Source organism: Caloenas nicobarica, chromosome Z, assembly GCF_036013445.1.
Source record: "Caloenas nicobarica isolate bCalNic1 chromosome Z, bCalNic1.hap1, whole genome shotgun sequence".
Lineage (NCBI taxonomy): Eukaryota > Metazoa > Chordata > Aves > Columbiformes > Columbidae > Caloenas > Caloenas nicobarica.
In genome coordinates, this window is record NC_088284.1 from 1,344,385 (window position 1) to 1,365,366 (window position 20,982).

Sequence of the window (20,982 nt, forward strand, 5' to 3'; positions counted from 1 at the left end):
GGCTTTTAGATATTTCTTTTATAATCAACACGATCAGCTCCCTTTTAGTGACAGTCACTGTCCTGCTCTGCGTGGCTCATCACAACATCCACCTGAAGGACCTGAATTTATGGGGTATATTTTAAAGAGCGGCTTGCGCTCAAATACAACACGGGCTGAAAAAAAAAAAAAAGAAGAGATAAACCAAACGCCTCCAACCGCAGGTTACGGATCAAACGCAGCCCCACGAACCTGAGAACAGCGGCTGCAACCGGGCACTGAAATATTTGATGCGTCTCTTTCTGCATCTCATATAAAGATGATCTCCCCTACCCCATGGACATCCCTAAGCCTCCTACAGAGCATCTCAGAACATTTAAACTGGTTTAAACCCGAGCCTTGTGCTCCCTCTGCTCCGCAACAGCCGGGACAGCCCCCAAAATGAAACACCTCCCAAAAACTAAACGCCCCGAGCGGTAAAGCCGGATTAAAGAGTAGCCAAGGGATTAGCAAGAGCCTTGATAAGGAATGAAGTGGAATCCCAACTGTCTATTGCACCTGTTTGTCATGTGTCAATAATAAATCGGTAAATCGCTTTGATTTAAACCACCATTCCCTAAGACGAAAAAAGAAAATATCTCCTGTTGGCTGGAATTAAATATTTGCACAAGGAACAGGAACCTGAGGGTCACATGGAAATGGCAGAGATGCCAGGCTGGGAAACCATCTGGGCTTCTTTTTGTCCCATTTTTGGGGGCTGGATTCCAGTAAAAATGTTGAATTTGTGCGTAGATGCTGCTGGAAAAGAGTGGTACGTGCACGACAAAAATCAACGTCAACTCCAACAGACAGTGGGCTGAGGGATGGTACACAGAGCAAAAGGCAATTTAACTGTAGAAATTACTTTAATATACAATCCACCAAGTTACATTGCACTATAAATAAAACAAGGTAAAAAAAATACAAAAGAGAAAATAACCTTTTATAATTAGCAACCCCAAATTCTTTTTTTTCTTCCTGAACATCTCCAGATAAATAGCACTATTAGAAACACAGTGATCATACAAACATCCCTGGAGCCGTTCGGTGCTAAGAGGTCGCGAGCCTCATTTTTAGGGGAAATTCTTAAACTCAGCCTGTTCCTTGAAAAAAAGCTGAGCGAGGATGTGATCTGCGGTCCTGCGGAAATAGTCGTTCATGCGAAGGGTTTCCAGCTAGGAAGAAAAAGACGTGATTTTAGAGAGAATAATCACAGCTACCTGAGCATTTCTACAATATTAATAATGAGAAAAGCGTGAGATTATGGACAGCTGGATAACGTACTCCCCTTGCCCATACGAATTCTCACCTGGTTTCCTGTGCTGTAGGCTAAAATCAATAATAAATCCTCATCGCACACGCTCTTGATGTAATGTTGGGTTCCGACAGGGAAAAATATGACGTCTCCGATGCCGATGTTGAAGCTGGCGGTGACTCCCGAGAGAATAACTCCGGCCTATCGCAAGGAAAGGACCAATATTCAGTAATTTTCAGTGTGCTGTTAGTGGATAAATACACAGTGACAGTTCCAAATAACGTAGAATCAGCGTTTGCACTGAGACTCCAAAAAAGCAGAGGGGTCCTAACAAATCCCACATTAACTCCCCACATTGTGGAGTCTCATCATTCTGTCTCAATTATCTTTGCACTTCAAACTTGCACTGAGTACAAAACAAAATCCTGTACTCTAAATCTTAATGCTTCCTATATTTTCTCTATCTGTTCCTCAGAGGCGCTAAATCAAGCGTTGCTTTTTTATTTTGTACTCCCAAGCACGTGGGATTTTGCCGAAGCAACTGAAAAAAATGTAACTGAGATCAAAATTTTATTTGTAGAAGGAAAGTGCGGATACAAAGTTTTGTAATACTACTAATTGGAGTATTATTAATTTGGGCTGGGAATCATTAGGTCAGTAATTGTATTAGAGTCTTCTCCCTCACCAATGTCACCAATTACCTGCCCACAGCCGCTAATGACATAACCCATCTCGTTAGCGTTGAAGTGGAAATGCGGCTGCCCCAGCCCGTTGCTGAAGATCCGCAGAGTTGCCAACGTCAGGGTGTTTTCGTGCTGAAAAGCAGAGCAAAAATGCTCAGAAAAATAATCTAAATTTGTTACAGATGACACAAATAGCATTGTGGGCCTTGTGTTTAAATAGCTACAGTACCCGATTGAAAGCGCGTACCTTGTTCAGCGACTCGCTGAAGATTTTTTCCGTTTCGTTGAGCCCGGTGCCGTTAATGCGGTAACGAGCCCACTGGAAGATTCCTCCTGGGAAGGGATATTCTGCTGACCCTAAAACAAAGACATCAGCATTTCCAACCAGGTTTAACATTGCTTGTTAGGGTATTGGCCAACTTCAAATCCTTACTACATACTAAAGGGCTCAAATCTTAGAGCCCAAAATAAATCCCATTTAGCTGGCCTATTTTTCTGTGGTCAAACAACCATAATGCAAAACCCTGACTGGATTTTTTCCATCCCAAATCACAATCAGTAGCACCACACTTAGAGAACATGCTAACTTGGAGTATATTAATTCACATTAACCTTTCTGACACTGATCGTGTGTCATGATATTTTGTGCAGAAGAACGTTTTGGCCCACATTTATTTCTCGTGACCTCTATCAGCTCTGTGTGGAGCTCCAGACCCATATTTGCTTTTTATAAGCTTTTTGAATTGACTGTGCTACTTGAAATTCAGTTTTGCCATCTGTGTTTTGTAGGTGCTCACTGATAATCACTAGATCCAGGCTGCACGGAGCGTTGTTTAATGTAATTGTCGATAAACTGAACAGTGAATATGGTTCAATGCTGTTTATGAGGTTGTATTTGTAAAAGAAAAGCGAGGACATAATTAGGTGTTTATTCATTGAAGTTTCACATGGAAACACAAGATATTCTAAGACTCAGCACTAATCACTCTCCAACTAAATTGCTGCAGGGCTTCCTGGCCTGTTAGATTTTAATTCCTGAAAAGTCTAGATTTAGGTTATTGCTTAAGAGCAATTGGATGTATTACCAAGGTATTTTTTCCTCTTATCTCCTTCAATTCCTGTTATTTCTCTCTCTATTTTTTAAACTCCTAGTTGAATGAATCGACTACACTCCTCTCCCGCTCTATAAACACTGAGAGCTCTCTCACACAAAAACTCTATATGTATCTATACCTTTGAGATCATAGAAATATTGCCACACAAGGTTGTCCGGAGACTGCACATAAGTGGCATTTTGCACCAGCTCGTTTAAGTTTGATGGGAGGTTAATCGCTTGATCTTCTGCTTGTTTCTTGAAGGTTCTGATGAAGTTGACTCCACCTTGTGGCTGCGGGACACAAAACGCACGTTAATTCAACAGATACACGCAGCGATCTCTGTCATTAAAATCACAATTTTGTGGTTTGAACATGCAAATCCCCCAGTCTCAGCAGAAACTCTGTGGGCATATTCTTGCTCATGGGACATGCCAATTACTCGGTTCAAATACGATTCATTTTAACAAGGAGATGAACTTAAGTCTCCAATAAAATCTTCTCATATGACAGAATTCAAAGGGCTATCGGGAAATTAGCTTTGGGCTTCACTGTTATTTTCCCTTCCACCCTTGGAAATACGGAGGATCCACTGTGAACGGGGAATAAATATGGAGAGTGGAGGGAAAAAAATATTTATTGGAGAGAGCATCATCATTTATTTCTCCTTGTGTATCAAGGAACACACAGGGTGGCCCAGTGTCACACAAAGGACATGTGTACGTCGTTCCACACTGATGGCAACAGCTGAGATAGGGAGGATCCTCCCTATGACATACAGAGTCATGTTAACATATAGAATTCTAGCTAGAGGCTGGCTATCCGATCATACAGACCTGTAGCGCTCGAGCTGCGATATCCTCTGGGGTGGAGAAAAAGGCATCGTCTACATCCAAGGTCTGAAGTTCTTCGTGCGTTGTGAAAAACAGCAAGAACAGGCAATCGTCCGACCCGACGTTCTTGATCCAGTGCACGGTGTTTCTGGGGAAGAAGATGACCTGGCCGGCCGTGACGTTGTACGTGGTGACCACGCTGTCGTCTGCACCGATCACTCCGACCCAGGCGGTGCCCTGGAACAGAACCGGAACTTAACGATCCTAATGAACGTTCTCTCATTTAATCAATGTGGCAAACGGGTCATTCGAATAACCTGAAGGCTGTTAGGAGAAAACAGATCCTGACACACTCTCTAACAAGCCTTGGTGACTTTAAATCCAGAGTAACACTCTAAGTGACAAAATTTCAGAAGGTTTGAGGAACACGTGGCAAACACACATCGCTTGTACTTGAGCCATTTCTTACTCAAGAGGCTGTGAGCAGCTATAAAGGAGTCATCTTTGACCAAAATCAAAATATGAATAATTATTCCTAGAAATAAACTAATGATCGAGATATTTCAAAGCACCTATGCTTCCAAAGAAAGATCGTTTTGTTTTCAAATTTCTTGAGAACCTTAAGAGTCCTTCATCTCTGTGACGGCTCTATAAATATAATTCTTTAAATCGCTGTAAGCACTTGGATAAGCACAAAATTCTGTCACTTTCAGGTATCCAAAATCTCCTCTGACCTCAGGTTTTATATTTCATTGGAATTTACAGGTGTTTGTTCCTCTTGCAAATAACATTAAACGGCCTATTTCAAGCACCTCCAGTCGAAAATGTTATTTCAAGCAAGAAAACTAATGTCATACATCAATCAATGGTAGTTCTGCTTTTATTACCTGTTAACATTTGTATTTAATGTATATGTAATTTTTTTGGATGTATGGACATTTTCTATATACACATGGTGCTCTAAACTGCAAAACCAATTAATAAAGCTGAAATAATGAAATAATACCTGCAGCAGGTAGCCGTGCTCGTTGGCATTAAAATGCCAGTGGGGAGCCCGAAGCCCTTTGCTCTTGATCCGTAAGGTTCCAAAAGTCATTTTGGAGCGATGGTTATTGATGCTTTTTCCAAATGCCATTTCTTCATCACTTAGATATTCATTTATGTCATTCCTGAATCTTGCCCACTGAATTTCGCCACCCGGGTAGGTATATACCTGTAGAGTTATGGAGAGTAGAGAATTGGATTAATTGTAGATCAAGATGAAAAAAAAAAAAATCCAAAAATATTTTATGAAATTCTTGGTTTGGGCAATACTGAAACAACCTATTCCTTTTCTCAGCAAGGATTCCCTCTGTATATATTTTAGTTGCTTCTCACAGTCATTTCTATACTTTCTCACGTCGTGCTGTAATGATATTTTTTCTACGAGAGATAAGCAGTGATATCAAGAACAAAATTATCTGCTCCTCTTTTACATCATTCTGGACTTTGATTTGGAAAGTCAGTTACGTATATCCTTAAAGTTTTAGATTCAAAACACTTCCTGAATTTCTATGGTTGCAAATCTGTTCCTTTCCCAATTTTCCTACTTCCTCTAGAACATGTTTTGCACTTGCAAGAATCCCCTTGCACTGAGGAAGGGCAAACAAAAAGGGTTGCTCTCCTCTTAAACACTTTTGTTTGCATTCTTAAAAACATTTTTTGTTTGAAAATGAATGGCACAGCTAAATCGAACATGAAAGAGCAGTGTCAGTTTGAAGTGCCCTACTATCTCATCTATCCCTTTCCCTTAATCAGGGATTATTTTCATATAAAGATATCTTTAGAAGATGGAGTATGTCTTTAGAGTTTGCTCAAATGTTTCTGTAAGTATCAAAACACACCTAAACAAAACCTGCAGAATTCCTAGGGCTTCATTACATTGTCAATTAATTCATTTTAGCTCACTGAAACGAGATCCTGGAGTTCATTTTTTCTTGCAACATCAGAATTTGTTTGAATCCAGTCCTAAGAATGAAAAGGTCTGCGTGCTACTCAGCTTACATTAAGATTTGATCTCTCCAGTTTTGTTTCTCAGGATTTCATACTCTGATTTCAGAAGCACACATAAAATAGATGCCTTCACCTTTGATTTCCCCAGATGATTCAGGAACTGGAATTTGACATCCACGCTTTTTTCCTCCACGTTCGGGGAAGATGCTCCGTCATCTTTGGCGTCGGCGTCTCTCACAAAAGGGGGGTTGTTCACGTAAACCAAGGACAGGATCAGCACCCCGATCGCCGTGGTGATCACACAGGCCAACAGACAAACCAGAAAGACTTTCATTAGGGACCAGCTGCCCTTTCTTTCCTGAAACTAAAAACAAAAGAGTTTTATTAGATCTAACACACACACTTCAAATTTTTTTATTGCTGTTTCTAGTCTGTATGACTCAACACTGAAGACCTGTAGCATCAATTCATGGCAAATCTTAATCTGTGGGATGAGGAAGCAGAAATTTTAAAACTCCCCAGTGATTCTGGGTGCACAGCTGGATCTACTTTTAAAAGCCTGATTTTTCAGATGGTGAATGCCTGAAAACAAGCTGCATATGTTGAGTTTAAGCTGGACAAGCAGAAATGATAAAGTTGGGGACTACTTGTTGATTTTAACAAAGTGCTCTTTTTCATGAATGTATTTGCTAAAAGCTTTATTCAAGTCCATTTCCCTCGCCAGCAGAAAAGCGCTGAAAAATACCACCCTGTTCGAGTTGGTAATCTTTTCTTCAGTTTAAATAGCTCCCTTTTAAAAGCTTGTGTTCAATGAAATATCACAACAGCAGCACTCAGAGTCTCATCAGAGAACAAGGCGTTATAGTTAAACGCATTCAAAATCCTCATTTTCCAGATTTGAAGGATTTTTAATTTACAGCATTTTCACAGCGGCGGCACCAATTCACTAATTAGTTTTCCAGGAGAAAGAATGCCGCACATATTCCAATAACGACACGTTATACGGCCAGTTATGTCGTGAGGAAATCGCTGCGCTCGGTGTATTTATAGCCAAGAAGCAGCACCGAGCTGATGGCAAACAAACGTCACGGGCGATGAGTGATATGCCAACTCTTACCACGTGAAGTTAATTCAAATCCCAAGAAGTAAAAACTTGAATGAGAAAGTTACAGAGAATTACTTTTCTCAAGGGCAAAAAAAAGATGAAACTAATGTGTAACTCTGTAGAGACACTAAACGTTACCACGAGATGAGCTTTTAAGTAGCTCTTTCTGTTAAAATCAATGGGGAATCCTCCAAAGATAATGACTTAGTCCAGTAGTTGCGGGATAAAGATTTTAGTTATTAAGTGGGGCCAGGGAATTATGCCTCACAGTTCAAATCTGAGCTGGTGAACGCGGAGCTTTGCATTTTAGGACCTTAGCAATTGTAGCTCTTCAGAGCTTTTATTTTCTTCAAGACTTTCTTAATAACATAGGATTAGGTCATATCATAAACTAAGGGTTTTATTTTCAGATCGCCTCCGTAATTATGTAAAAGGAAATAACCGGTACCTCTTTCTGCGGCCACTGTTTTCCCTGTGAAGAACTTCGTAGGTTCTCTCCGTGCATTTCAAATGCCTGGTTATCCATTTAGTAAAGCTGAAATAGATTAGCCCAGAGAAAAACAAACAAAAAAAACCATTGAAACAAAAGAATGTTAATTCTGATACATGCTCAGTTATGTCAGAGTCCAGGGAAGTGACTCATCCTCTTCTGCACAGTAACACTGATAATATTTAGTGAAGTACCGTTGTGCAGAAATGTGACGCAATACAGGAAAAACTCCTCTTTACTAAACTACAACAGAATAGTCTGACAATTCCCACATGCAGACTTAACATCATTCACGTATCATATGAGCCCCAAGACATGACAATGAGACAGAGTCTGAACCACCAAATGCTTCGGAGAAAAAAGCAGATCTAGTTCCTTCACCGATGCTAAGGACCCAAGATATTTAAATTACAGCTTCGCCTGGTTGTGTAATCCTCTTACCACCACAAAAACAGTTGAGCTTCTAGAACTTCTTTGGCAACCCTTTTTCCTGCTTACATGTCATTGTTAAAAAGGTTTTAATAAGCCTAAAAATTGCTCTTGCTGTGACAGAACTGTTCAATTTCACCCTCCTGCAATGGACCTAAATAGATGGGAAAGGCCCGATGAGGTGAGACCTGTTTGTAATGATCTCTTTTTTTTCCCCTCCTGATTTCCTTGATGTATTCTATATTTTATTACATACTTCTAGGAAACTGAGGTTAAGCTTATTGCCCCATAATTCCCTGGTATCGTTTAACTGACTTTTGGTTCAAAGTTACTTGGCCGGTCCCATTTCTAGACTCTTTTGGGACCTCACCGAGTTCTAAACATCGCTGATAACTGGAAAATACCTTCGGCCACTTCTCCAAGAGCTTCGTGTTCCTGCTGGTAGGCGCTGAACACAGGCAGCTTGTGTAAGAGCTACGAGTCACGTTCTCCCCGTCGTAATCTGCGTTTTATCTACCACTGCCGTTGATGTCTTAAGTAAATGTTATAACCCTCACTCCGTATTTATTACTCTCTGCAGGGAACTCACGGACCGCAATTCTCCTTGGTCCTCCCTTGTATTAGTAACCAACTTGCTGTTTAATAGCAGAAGCAATAAGGAACTTTTGGGTTAGTTTATTATCTTCGACACCTCATCCTCCTTGTCTGTCATTTTTGTGCTTTGGACTTAATTTCTCGTAATTGCTTTTTTCTATTCTTCCTCTTTTCCATTCTCTTGAAAACCTTGTAAGAAAATTCCTGTCTTAACCTTCACGTTCTGTATCAAAACCTGACATTACCCTAGGCTAAAGACACCCTGGATACTCTGTATTCAATTGATTTTCCCCAACAAATATTGGGTTAACTAGTTTCTCTTCAAGGCAAATTATTGTCGGTTGTTTACAAAAATGTTCTTTCCGTCTTACCCTTCTTGGTTTGGTGAACTTAATGGTAGGTCCTCAAAGAGCACTCAGGCTTTTTACTCCTTTTATTATCGTAAACATAGTTTTAATAGATTCTCTATTTTCTAGACTTCAATACGAAGGTAAATATTCAGAGAAAGGTATCATCCTTCCCCTTTTCTTTGGGTGCGACCTCCCCCTTTTTTTTTCTACATTAATTCATTAATAAATGAAATATGCCACCAAGTAAACTTTTACATTCCCTAAATCACAGCTTTGTCTAGAACCTTGTAGGTTCTTCCATTGAGTTTCTACCCAGCCTGCACCATTTCACAATTCCAGATATTTATACATATGTGAGAACCCATAAGCATCTCTTGGAAAACAAACACAACTGCGCTCGCAGTGTCCGAGTTACGTAGGAAAATAATTAATAGGTTGATAATGAGGGACTGCAGGGTTTGCAGTTGTTCAGATGCTCCTTTTCAGACTAAACCAGGTATAACTCTGAGCAAAAATCCCCAAGATGCAAATCCCACCTGTGAATATTTCGCCCCCCCCACGCCAAGTCGCAGTCTTACCACAGGTAGGATCTTCACAAGACTCATGAGAACTCTTGTCTTCAAAGCCTCCACTTCCCTCCGCTCCGTTTTACTGATATATATACACATTGTAATTCAGGAAGTGCCCTCGGAAAAGATTTCCAGCATATGCAAATACATAAGATCATAAATACTTGTGTACATCCTTAGCAAACAGTTCTTGTATAAGTTGCTGAGAAATGGTGACTGCTATTTTTATTTTAGTATTTCCCCCAATTCCTGGTCTCTGTCTTTCCACCTGCCCTTTTGCTTTTCACTATGGAAGACTGTAGGTCAATAAAATTCTTTTTCTCTGGTGTAGCCTCAAGGACAAGAACATCACTGATATCTTGGATGTGCCAGTTACTTTTGCTTAGTACTTGATTTACATCTTCTGTTATTTTATCTTGTGCGGTACAGCACCTCACACAGGGGACCTTATCCGTGTTCTGGCCAATATACTGTTAGTAAATACGAATATTCAACAATTTCAACAATACTTTTAGTTGTTACCTTGGTCTGTGTGCCATAAACTCCCCCAAAAGTTGTGCTGAAATCCCCCAAAGTTCATTAAACTGATAAAAGAGAAATATCTGGAGGGTAACAAAAATTTCCAAAGGATGAGGAATCTCACTGATATGGATTAGTACGAGGATTCTCCATGGGGGAATTAATGAAAATGACTTTTTAACTAGCAAACAAACTCTGCCCTAACACCAAGAGAAGTTCTAAGGGAGCAGGGGTGCTTTACATTGGTCCCATGCACCCCTGCAATGCTTTAGAAGAGCTTCTACAAGAAAGTTTTCTAGAAGAATAATTTCATTTTCTCTCCTCTGATTCCAGGTCGAGATCCCAGCATTTGAGGAAGACCAATAAAATCTGTCTGAAACACATTATTACGTATTACTTATGACCTACCTATGTTCTCACGATGCCACTACAGCCATAAAATGAAGTCATTTATTATTATTTGTCTGTTTACTAATCCTTAACAGGAAGATGGGAGAAATATGTAGTTAATCTTCCTTCTACTCTTTTTTCTGCTTTCTATTTCATTTCTCAGAATCAGTACCTGCCCAGGTACCTCCTTTCTCATGTGTATCTATAAATATCCAGATTAAAAGGAAGCAGTTCACTAAAAAAAGGCACGTTGTGTCATTTACTGAAAGCACAAGCTGCCAGGCTGCATTCTCCAAGCCTCAGAAGAGGTACAGAAAGCTGCTTTCAAAACGTTCCGTCAACAGATTTCAATTCACAACTCCAATTCCTGCTCACAACTTCTCCCTTTGTCTCTCGATTCGCCGTTGCCAAATGGGGTAAATCCCACTCCTCTCCTGCACAAGTTCTGGTGCTTATTGGTGGCTTTCATGAGCTAATTCTATTCAATTATGCTGAAAAAAAAATTAAATCTATTACTTTCCCGCTTATTTAGGCCCACTGAAGGATTTTCTATGCTCTAAAGCCAAGGACAAAGGAAAACAGGAGATTAGGACTTCTCAGTGACAGTGAGAACCGTTCTGGGTCTCTCCCAGCCAGGATGGCTCTAAACCAGACCTTGTCTCCCCAAAGAGCCCGGCTTTACTAGGATGGGAAAGGGGAACAACGCAAAAAGACTTCAGACACTTTTTGATGCAATAGATTTGCTAAGTCGGTGGTTGGAGAACATGGAGCATAAAATTACATCAACTCAAGTCCTGTTAGAAAAGACAACACTGAAAATATTATGTAATCATATTATTGCTAAACTTTACCGCTTAACTTGACGCACGATACTGATCTCCCCCGGTTTCTAACAGGCCGTGTAATGAAGTGGCGACTAGAACTGGCCAAATGGTTTCGTTTTTGAAAATTGGCAGGGGGGGTCCAAGAGAGCTGGGTAATATTCCAACATCATTTCCTCCAAGCTCAAGACTGACACATCCCTAGGAGGAAGAAATCAAGCAAGAGATGAGTAAGGAGCTCCTGTCAAAACTCAGGTGGCAGAGGGGTGTTTATGTAATCCCAGACTCTAGAGACAGAAGAGACAGTTGGTCAAAAGGAAGACTTGCCCTTGGTTGAGGAAGAGCAGGTTAGAGATCACTTACACAAACTGGACATCCACAAATCCATGGGATGCACCTGGGAGTGCTGAGAGTTGGCAGATGTCATTGCAGAGCCGCTCTCCATCATCTTTAAAGTGGCTCGGAGAACAGGAGAGGTGCCTGAAGACCAGAGGAAAGCCAACGTCACACCCCAGTCTTCAAAAAGGGCAAGAAGGACAACCCAGAAAACTACAGGCCAGTCAGTCTCACCTCCATCCCTGGAAAGGTGATGGAACAGCTCGTTTTGGACATCATCTCTGGGCACAGGGTGAAGCACGGGAAGTTCCATCTGAATACGAGGAGAAACTTCTTTCCTTCGAGGTGTAAGAGCCTGGACCAGGCTGCCCAGAGTGGGTGTGGAGTCTCCTCCTCTGGAGACACTCAAACCTGCCTGGACGTGACCCTGTGTGATCTGCTCTGGTGACCCTGCCTTAGACTGGTGATCCCCAGAGGTGCCTTCAACCCCAACCAGTCTGTGATTCCACGGAAATGTTCACATTATTTTAATTAAGTACTCATTAAAAAGCGGTATCTCTTGTCACATATTGTTAGATCCTACCGGAAACACTAATAATCAGTTCAGCTTTGAAGTAATTAATAGAAAGAACACATGCACAGAAATAATGAACACAACATTTTTGGGAACATGCACTGGTTCAGCCTTCAAAAGTCTTTTGACCAGTGGTCAGGCTGACAAATTATTTAAATTACAGAATATTAAAGTATTCTTAGATATCGGCTTCAGAGATTATTCTTTTATTTCTTGCTTATCTTCATGATCATCGGTCTGCTCTTGTTGGTTACTGTTATCTTCAAGACTTTGGAGATGTGACAAATGGTGTAAAGCCCTAGATCAGGAAAAATGAAGACTTTAACTACGGTGTATATATTGCTGTTTATATTTAAGACAAAATGTTGATTTCTTACAAACAGCTTAACATTTGGAATAGTATTATATACAGTTCACATCTCTAAGTCTAAGTGCTCCTCTTATTCTGTTTTAGAGATTCTAAAATGCACTAAGACTTTTTCTAATTGATAAAACTTCTTGGAACTTTAAATTTAACTTCTCAAATATAGGTGCTTACACACACAGTTTCTATTAAATTATTATGGAATGGGTATGTTAAACACTGCAAAACATGGTCATAATACAGCATATCAATGTTCACTAGCAATTACTTTCTCCACTCTATAGAAAAATATTTTGTCCCCTATTACAAACTTCTCCAAGTCTGATTATTTTCAAGTCTATGTGCAGCAATAATTAATCTATTGATATGGATGGAAGACAAATGTTCATTTCCAGAGCACATCTCTGCAACCATTCAGATATTTCTCTGCTCCATGAACTGTCATGTTTTAATTAGTCACTACTGGCTTATTCTTAACAAAGTTTCCACATCACATGACAACTCGCTTAGCTAATTTATCATCCTTTTTCTGCACTTTCTGAAAACAGTGAGAGGTCAGAAAAAAAAACAGTGGTCACTTACTTTTGAATAGAATTAGTAAGAGGGATTATCTCACTGTCACACAGTTTTAATTCAGACTCCGCTTTTTCAGAAAGCTTAAAACAACAACAACAACAAAAAAGGTTAACTGAAGGAAGAAAAAGCAACTGAATGTTACATACACAGAGTTTTTATAGCACACTGCATCAGAAAGTATCGCCAACAAATTTACAGCATCATAAAGTAATTCGGGTTGGGGGGGAGCTCTGGTTTGGGCTCCTGCTCGAATCAGAAGCTCTGAGGTTATGGCAGGTTGCTCAGGGCTTTATCCACTCAAATCCTGAAAACCTCCCAGGATGGAGACTGCACAACCTCTCTCCAACAACTTGCTCCAGCACTTGGCTCTCTTCAGGCTTCTGAAGTTTCTCCCAGCGTCCAGTGCTAACCTCCTCTTTCTACATATTTCTATATATTCTATTTCTCACCCTTCCTCCATGCATCACTATGCAGACCCTGGCTCCATCTTCTCATAGAATCATTTAGGTTGGAAAAGACCTTTAAGATCAGAGTCCAACCGTTAACCCACCCCTGGCACTAACCCCTGTCCCTGAGAACCTCATCTCTGTGTATTTTTCAACCCCTCCAGGGATGGTGACTCCACCACTGCCCTGGGCAGCCTGTTCCAATGCCCGACAGCCCTTTGGGGAAGAAATTGTTCCCCAGATCCAACCTCAACCTCCCCTGGCGCAACTTGAGGCCGTTTCCTCTTGTCCTGTCACTTATTACTGGGAGAAGAGACAAACCTCAACTCACTCCAACCTCCTTTTAGGTGGTTGTAGAGCAAGAAGGTTTCCCCTCAGCCTCCTTTTCTCCTCAGAAGTGCAGGAGCCTTGTACCTCCCAAGACCTCTTGAGCATTTTCAAGAGAGCAGTAAAAAAAGGTCTATAAAATCATTTTGAAACAAAAGCGCCACAAAATATCAACTCACTGATGCCAAAGGTGGCAAGGAGAGGGGATTTGAGAATGTCTGGCTTGTAAAAAATTTGGTACACACCCCTGAAATCCTAGAATTAACAGGGATATTACCAGAAAACAACTTTTTTTCCAGAACACAGCTACTGCTAGAGCAGCAGAGTCTGCACTTTGGGCAGGATTGCCTGAAATGTCGCCATCTCCTGGTTTACAAATGGCTTTTTGCAGCATCACCGAGCCCACTGCGGAGTTACACACAGGAGACACCGCGGCGTAAGGTAGCACAGAGCCTCCCATTTGCAACAGCAGCAGCAAGACATGGGATTTAGGGCACAAAAGCCTTGAGCACATACTCCTGCTGCAAACCAGATTGAATCTGCTGGCAGTGCTCTTATTATGACTGTAAATCAAGTCTGTTAAAAAGACTAAGAGTTTTTCTCAGGAATGGACACAGCACATGGATATTGGCACAATACAACGTAAGGAAATGACTACTCACTTCTTCCAACTCTTCCTTTTGCTCAGTTTCATTCTGGCTGAAGCTTCCCTGAATTGCTTGAAGTTTAAACAACATCAGCTTCAAAGCTTCAAGGGGTCTGTGACGATGACCGCCACAAGAAACGGCTTCCTAAACCAAAACCCAAAGCAGCTGTTGAGAATGCAGTGCACACAAAAAACCCAAATAACCCCAAAACAAAACAAGAAAACAGCCACGAACTTTTGAAGTTCCCCTGAAACAAATTAAAGGATAATTTCTGTGAGCGTTTCCCTCTACCTGTTCTTTAAAGGTCTATTTATAAATTGTACACATACGATGCCACAGTGGTTTATCTTCATTTATGCCACTCTATGGTTGGTGAAATCACTGTAAATATATAGCATTGTTAGGAAAATGTGAAACAACACAGGAAAGCCTCAGCCCTGGCTTGTGGAAAATAATTCAGGAATATTAAGAGTGTCAGTCCTTGTCATGCTGTGACGGCAGCGCTGGAACGCGTTTCAACATTCCAAATAAGCTTCCTTAATGATAAACATTGATTGATTCACGTAATTAGTATCTATATGATACCTGCTCATTCTATAATCAAAAAAGCAAATTAACGTGAGATGACAAGAATCTGTGGATAATCTAGAAATGTCTGATGATCTAACAGAACCAAGAGAATGGGAAATATGAAGGATGAAATAGAGTGAAGCAACATGCAGACAGAATATATCAGCTAGGCTACAAAATTAGTGTTCATTACATCAAAGATTCTTCCTTTACTTGAGGCAAGAAAATTATTACTTAAGACATGGAGTGTAAAAGTCCAGGTATTACTAAGCAAAGCACTTTATAGTTAGATGCTTTCCTAATCATAATTGTGACCAAGGGTTAGATTATATAGGATTTATTAACGGCATTAATTCGTCGTGCTCAAATATGACTAAACTACCACAGTTGGACTTTCCACTTTATATATTCTAGAAGGAGGAAAACAAATTTACAGGTATCTCCGCTTCTAATATATATTTGGGGCAGTCTCAGAAAGAAATACTCCATTTTACTGACCTTATTTTTGTCATTTAAGCAGTCTTCCAAGAACTTGTGGATGATCTCTGCCTTGGGGAGGGGCAGAGCATTCTCCATGTCCTCACAGCACACGGGCACCAGTGGTTTGCTAGACCAACATCCAATGGAGAATAATAGGTTTATAAACTAAAGGGATTGGTTTAGGATATAGTATTTTTTTTTTAAATGGGCTTCCCACAGTTAACTTTTTTTCATAAACTATTAAATCTGCCAATTGAGGTTCCATTAAATATACAAAGATGTATTTCAAGAGAAAAAAATATCAAGAAGAAATATTATTAAAAGGCAACTCTTTGCAAGTCGATGAAGAAGGGAAAGCAGTGCATCAATATCCTGACCTTGAAATATCAACCATTTAGCGCCACGCAAGAAATCGAACAGTAAATCCTTTATGCACAGGCCACATCACCGTTACTTATAATCTCTATAAAAAGCAATTAAATACGTTCTGCATTTCCACATTTACTTACGAAGCAGCTGGAGCATTTTCCCATGATCTTTCTGCTCCCAGTATTTCTGTGGTAGAAGGACTGGCGGCATTTTCCGGAGTATCTGACACATCTTCAGTTGAACCCTCCAGACCTTCGTCAGCCTTCAAGGTAAGTAACTCCAGCTGGTCTTCTAAAAAACAAGGACAACGTGTCCAACCCTCTTCAAGGGCATTATTTCCACATTACTTAGCACTGGAAATATTTGACAGAGAGTACAGCACCAATACAACTCCTTTGGTTATCGTGGTGTGGGAGTACGGCATGGAAATCATCAGTAAAAACTGGGATCTGCAACGTTCTAGCCAGGAGAGTATTTCAAGTAGTCAAAAGTTTATTTTCCCAACTTACATAAAGTATCATGTGCAGTATTCAAGATTATTTCATGTTTTTACCTTGCTTTCATGCTGTAGAAAATATAAGTCACTCACAATATGATAGTAAATATTACTTATTAATAGTATAAGTTCTTTGGTTAATTTTCTTATTATTTTGCACAGGTTTTTCAAATAGCTGCTTGTACAGACGCCTGGGAAAGAAATCATGCAAACATATACATGCAAATCATATACATATATATACATATACGTACATATATATCTCTCTCTATAAAAATACAATCACGCACAGGACTCACAGAAAAATAGGTTGAGACAAGGGCTCAAAATGACAGACACTCATTTTTTTTATACCTCACCTGTTCACTATTGGTAAAATTTTCTGTGTGAAAAGAGAGATATAACCCTATATTTAAAGTTCATCACGCATACACACTACAAAGGTATTTGCAGACATTTTTATATCTGGCATTTTGTCACTTTGAATGCACAACAAACAACATCTTAACTTAATGTATAAAAGGGAAAAAGGGAGATAAATATTTATGCTTTGCATAACAAAGAAAAAAAATATGTTTCTTTTTAGATGGGTAAACTTAGAAGTGAAGGTAATTAACACTTGGAAAGGTTAATCTCTCATATCAAAGCAAATCTCGCTGCTGTTTCAGAGCAGAGAGATGGTGCTTCACCACAGGAGGACGTCCCTGCTTCCCAAGAGCAATTCCCAAGAAAAGTCTTTACAGACACTGAAAGCTCTGAATAACCAACATATACGGGTTACAAATACCTCCTGCTGACTCTGTAAAGTACGGAAAAAGCTGCAGGATAAAGAGTATTTCTTACCAATTTGACGGGTTCATTTACACTATGTGCGGGAATCTCTCTCCCCCAAGGTTACACTTCATGTAATTTAATTTAATGCTTGAAATGCTATTCAAATATTAATGGATTTACTGTCATTATCTTGCAGTGAGGTACTAAATATGCCACCATAATAAATACAATTGCTGCAAAATGAATGCTTAAATATTGATCTATATACAAAAACTTGCGGTAGAAAAGCTGTTTAACTTAGTCGACTACTAATAAGTGCTTTGAGTCACTTGTCAACAATGGATGTGAATAAATCTACTGTACGGTGCGGTCGGACTAATGTGGCTAGAGAGTGTTGGTTTAAAAAATGTACATGTTTTTATACGCATACCCTCAAAATTTTAAAAGAAATTATACGAAGTGTAGTTACCTCTGAATGGCTTTCTGGTGTGTCTAAAAAATGAGTTATTAAATGGGAAGTGTGCATCTGAATCGTCAGAGTTGCAACTTTCTTCCACTTTGTTATCACCTCTTAGATCCCGGCAACCATTCTGTTCAAAACAATTAGAACCGTCTTGATCTCCAGCGTGTCTTTTTTGTGGGACCTCAGAAGTCTGTGAAGTGGAAGCTCTGCCTCGTACATTAACATTTTGACCATCGCTTGCTTTAGTTGAATCAGGAAAGAGGTGGTAACTCTTCAGCCAGGCTGGGTAGTGAAAGTCAGGGATGCTGCTTATCCCTGACACACTCAGGGCAGATTTCTGGCTGGTGAGCCACCGCGGGTAATTCTTCATGCAAAAAGAATTATCTGCCAAAGACAAGGGTCTCAAACTTCCTTTGGAGACGACAGCATTGCACCCCTCAGGTTTAGACACTCGGCCTTTCTTTTTGCTGAAGTCTTTGTGCGGATTTTGGTGAGCAACAGCTTTCCCGTCCTCCAGGAGACCAAAACCGCTTTCGGCATCGAGCGATGAGGTTTGGTAAGGGCAGAAAGACGCAGCAAGCGACCGGCTGTTCCGGTCGCTGCGTGGATGCCTTGATTTCAAAAGGTCAAAAGGCAGCGACCCGTCTGCAGGGAATGCCAACAGATCATCCGTCGCGAGACTGATGGAGTCTGGGTCACATTCCATCTGCCTTCCAGAGGGGGAAGCACAAGAATCCAAACCCACCGGCTGATTGAAATCACCTAACGCTGAAAAACAAATATTTACATGAATTTTGCATGGATCAGAATCCTGATAAACACCTTGCTAGTCAAAAGCTCTTTCCTCATACACAACATTCACGGCTTTGAGTATTTTCTTTAGTGTTTTAAGAGAACCAGGACTTGAATACAGCAGCCCATTTTTAGCTGCGCATTCAGAATTATGTATTTTGCAAGCGTGTCCTTAAGTATTTCAGTCCTAGTAGCGACACTTCCTCCACACAGGAACCTTAGGGACTTTTCCCATATAGAAATTAAGCATTTACTAGAAAAAAAAATGGCTAAAAGCAACAGCTTGCAAGGCAGGGAGCCAGATAATGGGCCTATAGACACATTTTTCAACCCTACAGAAACATATATAGCATATAAGATTAAATTTGGCAGTTTTTCAGGAGAAAATTACCACCATTAAAACCTTTTTATTTTTTTTTAAATGACCTGAAACTATGATTAATGAAATTAAGTTTTCCTCAGCTAGTATCTGGAAGTTATTCCTTCTCACTTTCACTGTAATATCAGTGAGTGAAATTGGTATTTTAGACTATTATAATATAGCAAACATACATGCAGACTCGCTAATATGTGAATGGAGCTAATGAGACTTCTGCAAAGAACAGCAACAGAAATATTTCAGAGTAAGATACAAGATTACACCTTTCATAGAACAAAGTTTGCCAGGACTTTGCTATTTCAGACATAATGGACAATGAATTTGCAATATAAATTAGCTCAGGCACAGTTATCTATTCTAGATCATCTCATAAAAGTTTATAAAAAGCAATTAAATCTATATTTATTCAAGCTAATTAATAATGATAAGCCAATTCAAACCCATATACGTTACCCAGACTTCATACCCTAAAGTACCTCCCATAAAAATCAAGATAAGTGACAAATTTGTTTTAAGACAATGGAGTGTTTAAGGGAACTACTTCGATTTATTAGAGTTTGATGTTTCTTACTCTAGAAAGGAAATTGAGATTTTTTCCAAGACTCAGATTTAAGCAATGATTTAAACCATCTTTAGTATATATTCACATAGAGAGAATACAATTTTTATTCCGTACTCTATAATTCATTATCGCACCGATGAGCGTGGTCATGAATTCTCACCAATCCAAGCTTTTACAAAAAAGCTTTACAGAGAACAACAAATAAACCAAAACCAAACACAACAGCAAACACCAGAACCTATCAAAAGGCATCTTTGCAGATGACATACCACGTTTTGCTTTGGCGCGACGCTTGGAAAACTCGGCTTGTTTGGGAGTGCTGTGACACAGGCAGATTTTTCCAGTGCTTATGCCTGGAGATGTGAGACTTAAATCAAAATCTTCAATATAAGCCTCCAAAGCCTCGGATGCAGAGCTGTAGAACTTGTCCTTGTAGTGAATCCAACTGTTTGAGCGGGGATTAGGGCTGTCAATACTAAAGCTTCTTAAAAGAGAAGATACTGTTGAATCAGGAGAGCAGCCACTTTCTTCTACTGAACTCGTCATGGTTTTTAGCCAGTTTTCTGTTAGAACCTTCGCTCACCTTTTCAATCAAACTAAATGGAAAAAGAAACAAAACTGCAAGTGATCCTTTGTACTGATATGTCTTCTCAAACTATAACATACCCAGGATTTTTGACTTTTGTTGTAAAGTGTTATTACTTTCCTAAAAATACTATTTAGCTGTTCAATTTGCTGCTTCTCTAAGAAGTTTGTTATATATATGCACCACCCCTAGAAAAGTAAGAGATAGAAAATAAAGGCTATGGAAAAAAAAAAAAACAGGGAAAGCATCTTGTATATTGAAACTTTAGCAGTGGAAAAAAATATATAACAAGGGAGCAAGAAAATCCAGCTCCTTGCTAGTTCTAGAAAACCCTCAGCACCCTGTTTTTGCAAGAACAGGATTTTGTGTAAGAATTGCTGACGTTTGTCACCAAACACACAATTCAAAGGCACCAAGTATCGGATTTTTTTATTTCAGAAGGAGAACAGAAGAGTTGTGTCCAGGGACAAAACCAGAACTAAAAGTCGCTTAAGTAGCATTAAAAATTAACAACTCAAGGTAACAAGAGCAGGAAGCCAGAGCCCTCGCACATGTTTTTATGGGCAATAACCACAACGGGTACACAAAGTAAAAAATTTTACAAGCCGCTTGGGAGCACTTTGAATTGTCTTATCTGTGTAACGTAGCCAAACTAACCCGAGCTGCCTTTGCAGCCCCACAAACTGTAAGTTGAGGAGCTGGAAGCGCAGGTTTGTTGTAAATGCTGTTACAGGATGGTCAAGGTCACTGACAGAAACTTAACAGTTTGTTTCAGCCCTTTGGGTAAAAGGCCATTTGAAGAATCTGTTAAGGAAACAGGTGCTGTAGAAGGAGCAAAGAGTACTAACTCTGTTATATCCAAAGATATAAAGATACAAGTACAACCACGCAACAGCAGCATAAGGATTTATATAAAAGAGGTTCAGCAGGGCCCAGCTCTCTCAAGGCCGAAGCGGTTTTACCCAGAAAGCCGAGGAGGAGCCGAGGAGGAGCCGAGGAGGAGCCGAGGAGGAGCCGAGGAGGAGCCGAGGAGGAGCCGAGGAGGAGCCGAGGAGGAGCCGAGGAGGAGCCGAGGAGGAGCCGAGGAGGAGCCGAGGAG

General features: G+C 40.1%; 1 protein-coding gene across 3 annotated transcripts; it reads right to left on the bottom strand.

The window, feature by feature from the left end:
• Positions 1-920: 920 nt before the first annotated feature.
• On the bottom strand, positions 921-20,922 carry DYNAP (dynactin associated protein). 3 transcript variants are annotated; one of them, XM_065656564.1, is made up of 13 exons: positions 11,713-12,253; positions 11,506-11,622; positions 11,173-11,343; positions 9,422-9,494; positions 7,429-7,515; positions 6,009-6,239; positions 4,890-5,096; positions 3,887-4,120; positions 3,190-3,343; positions 2,204-2,313; positions 1,975-2,088; positions 1,328-1,474; positions 921-1,193 (listed from the first exon to the last, which is right to left on the bottom strand). In XM_065656564.1, the coding sequence occupies exons 5-13, from the start codon at positions 7,504-7,506 to the stop codon at positions 1,092-1,094; spliced, it is 1,377 nt and encodes a 458-aa protein (XP_065512636.1). In that variant the 5' UTR covers positions 7,507-7,515; positions 9,422-9,494; positions 11,173-11,343; positions 11,506-11,622; positions 11,713-12,253; the 3' UTR covers positions 921-1,091. The 3 variants fall into 3 exon arrangements, 1 of the variants encoding a protein (XP_065512636.1); XR_010607856.1 differs by lacking the exons at positions 921-1,193; positions 1,328-1,474; positions 1,975-2,088; ... (4 more) ...; positions 6,009-6,239; positions 7,429-7,515 and adding exons at positions 12,999-13,072; positions 14,428-14,556; positions 15,481-15,589; ... (2 more) ...; positions 19,567-19,893; positions 20,846-20,922 and having other exon boundaries at positions 11,713-12,350; XR_010607857.1 differs by lacking the exons at positions 921-1,193; positions 1,328-1,474; positions 1,975-2,088; ... (4 more) ...; positions 6,009-6,239; positions 7,429-7,515 and adding exons at positions 12,999-13,072; positions 14,428-14,556; positions 15,481-15,589; ... (2 more) ...; positions 19,567-19,893; positions 20,541-20,640 and having other exon boundaries at positions 11,713-12,350.
• Positions 20,923-20,982: the final 60 nt, after the last annotated feature.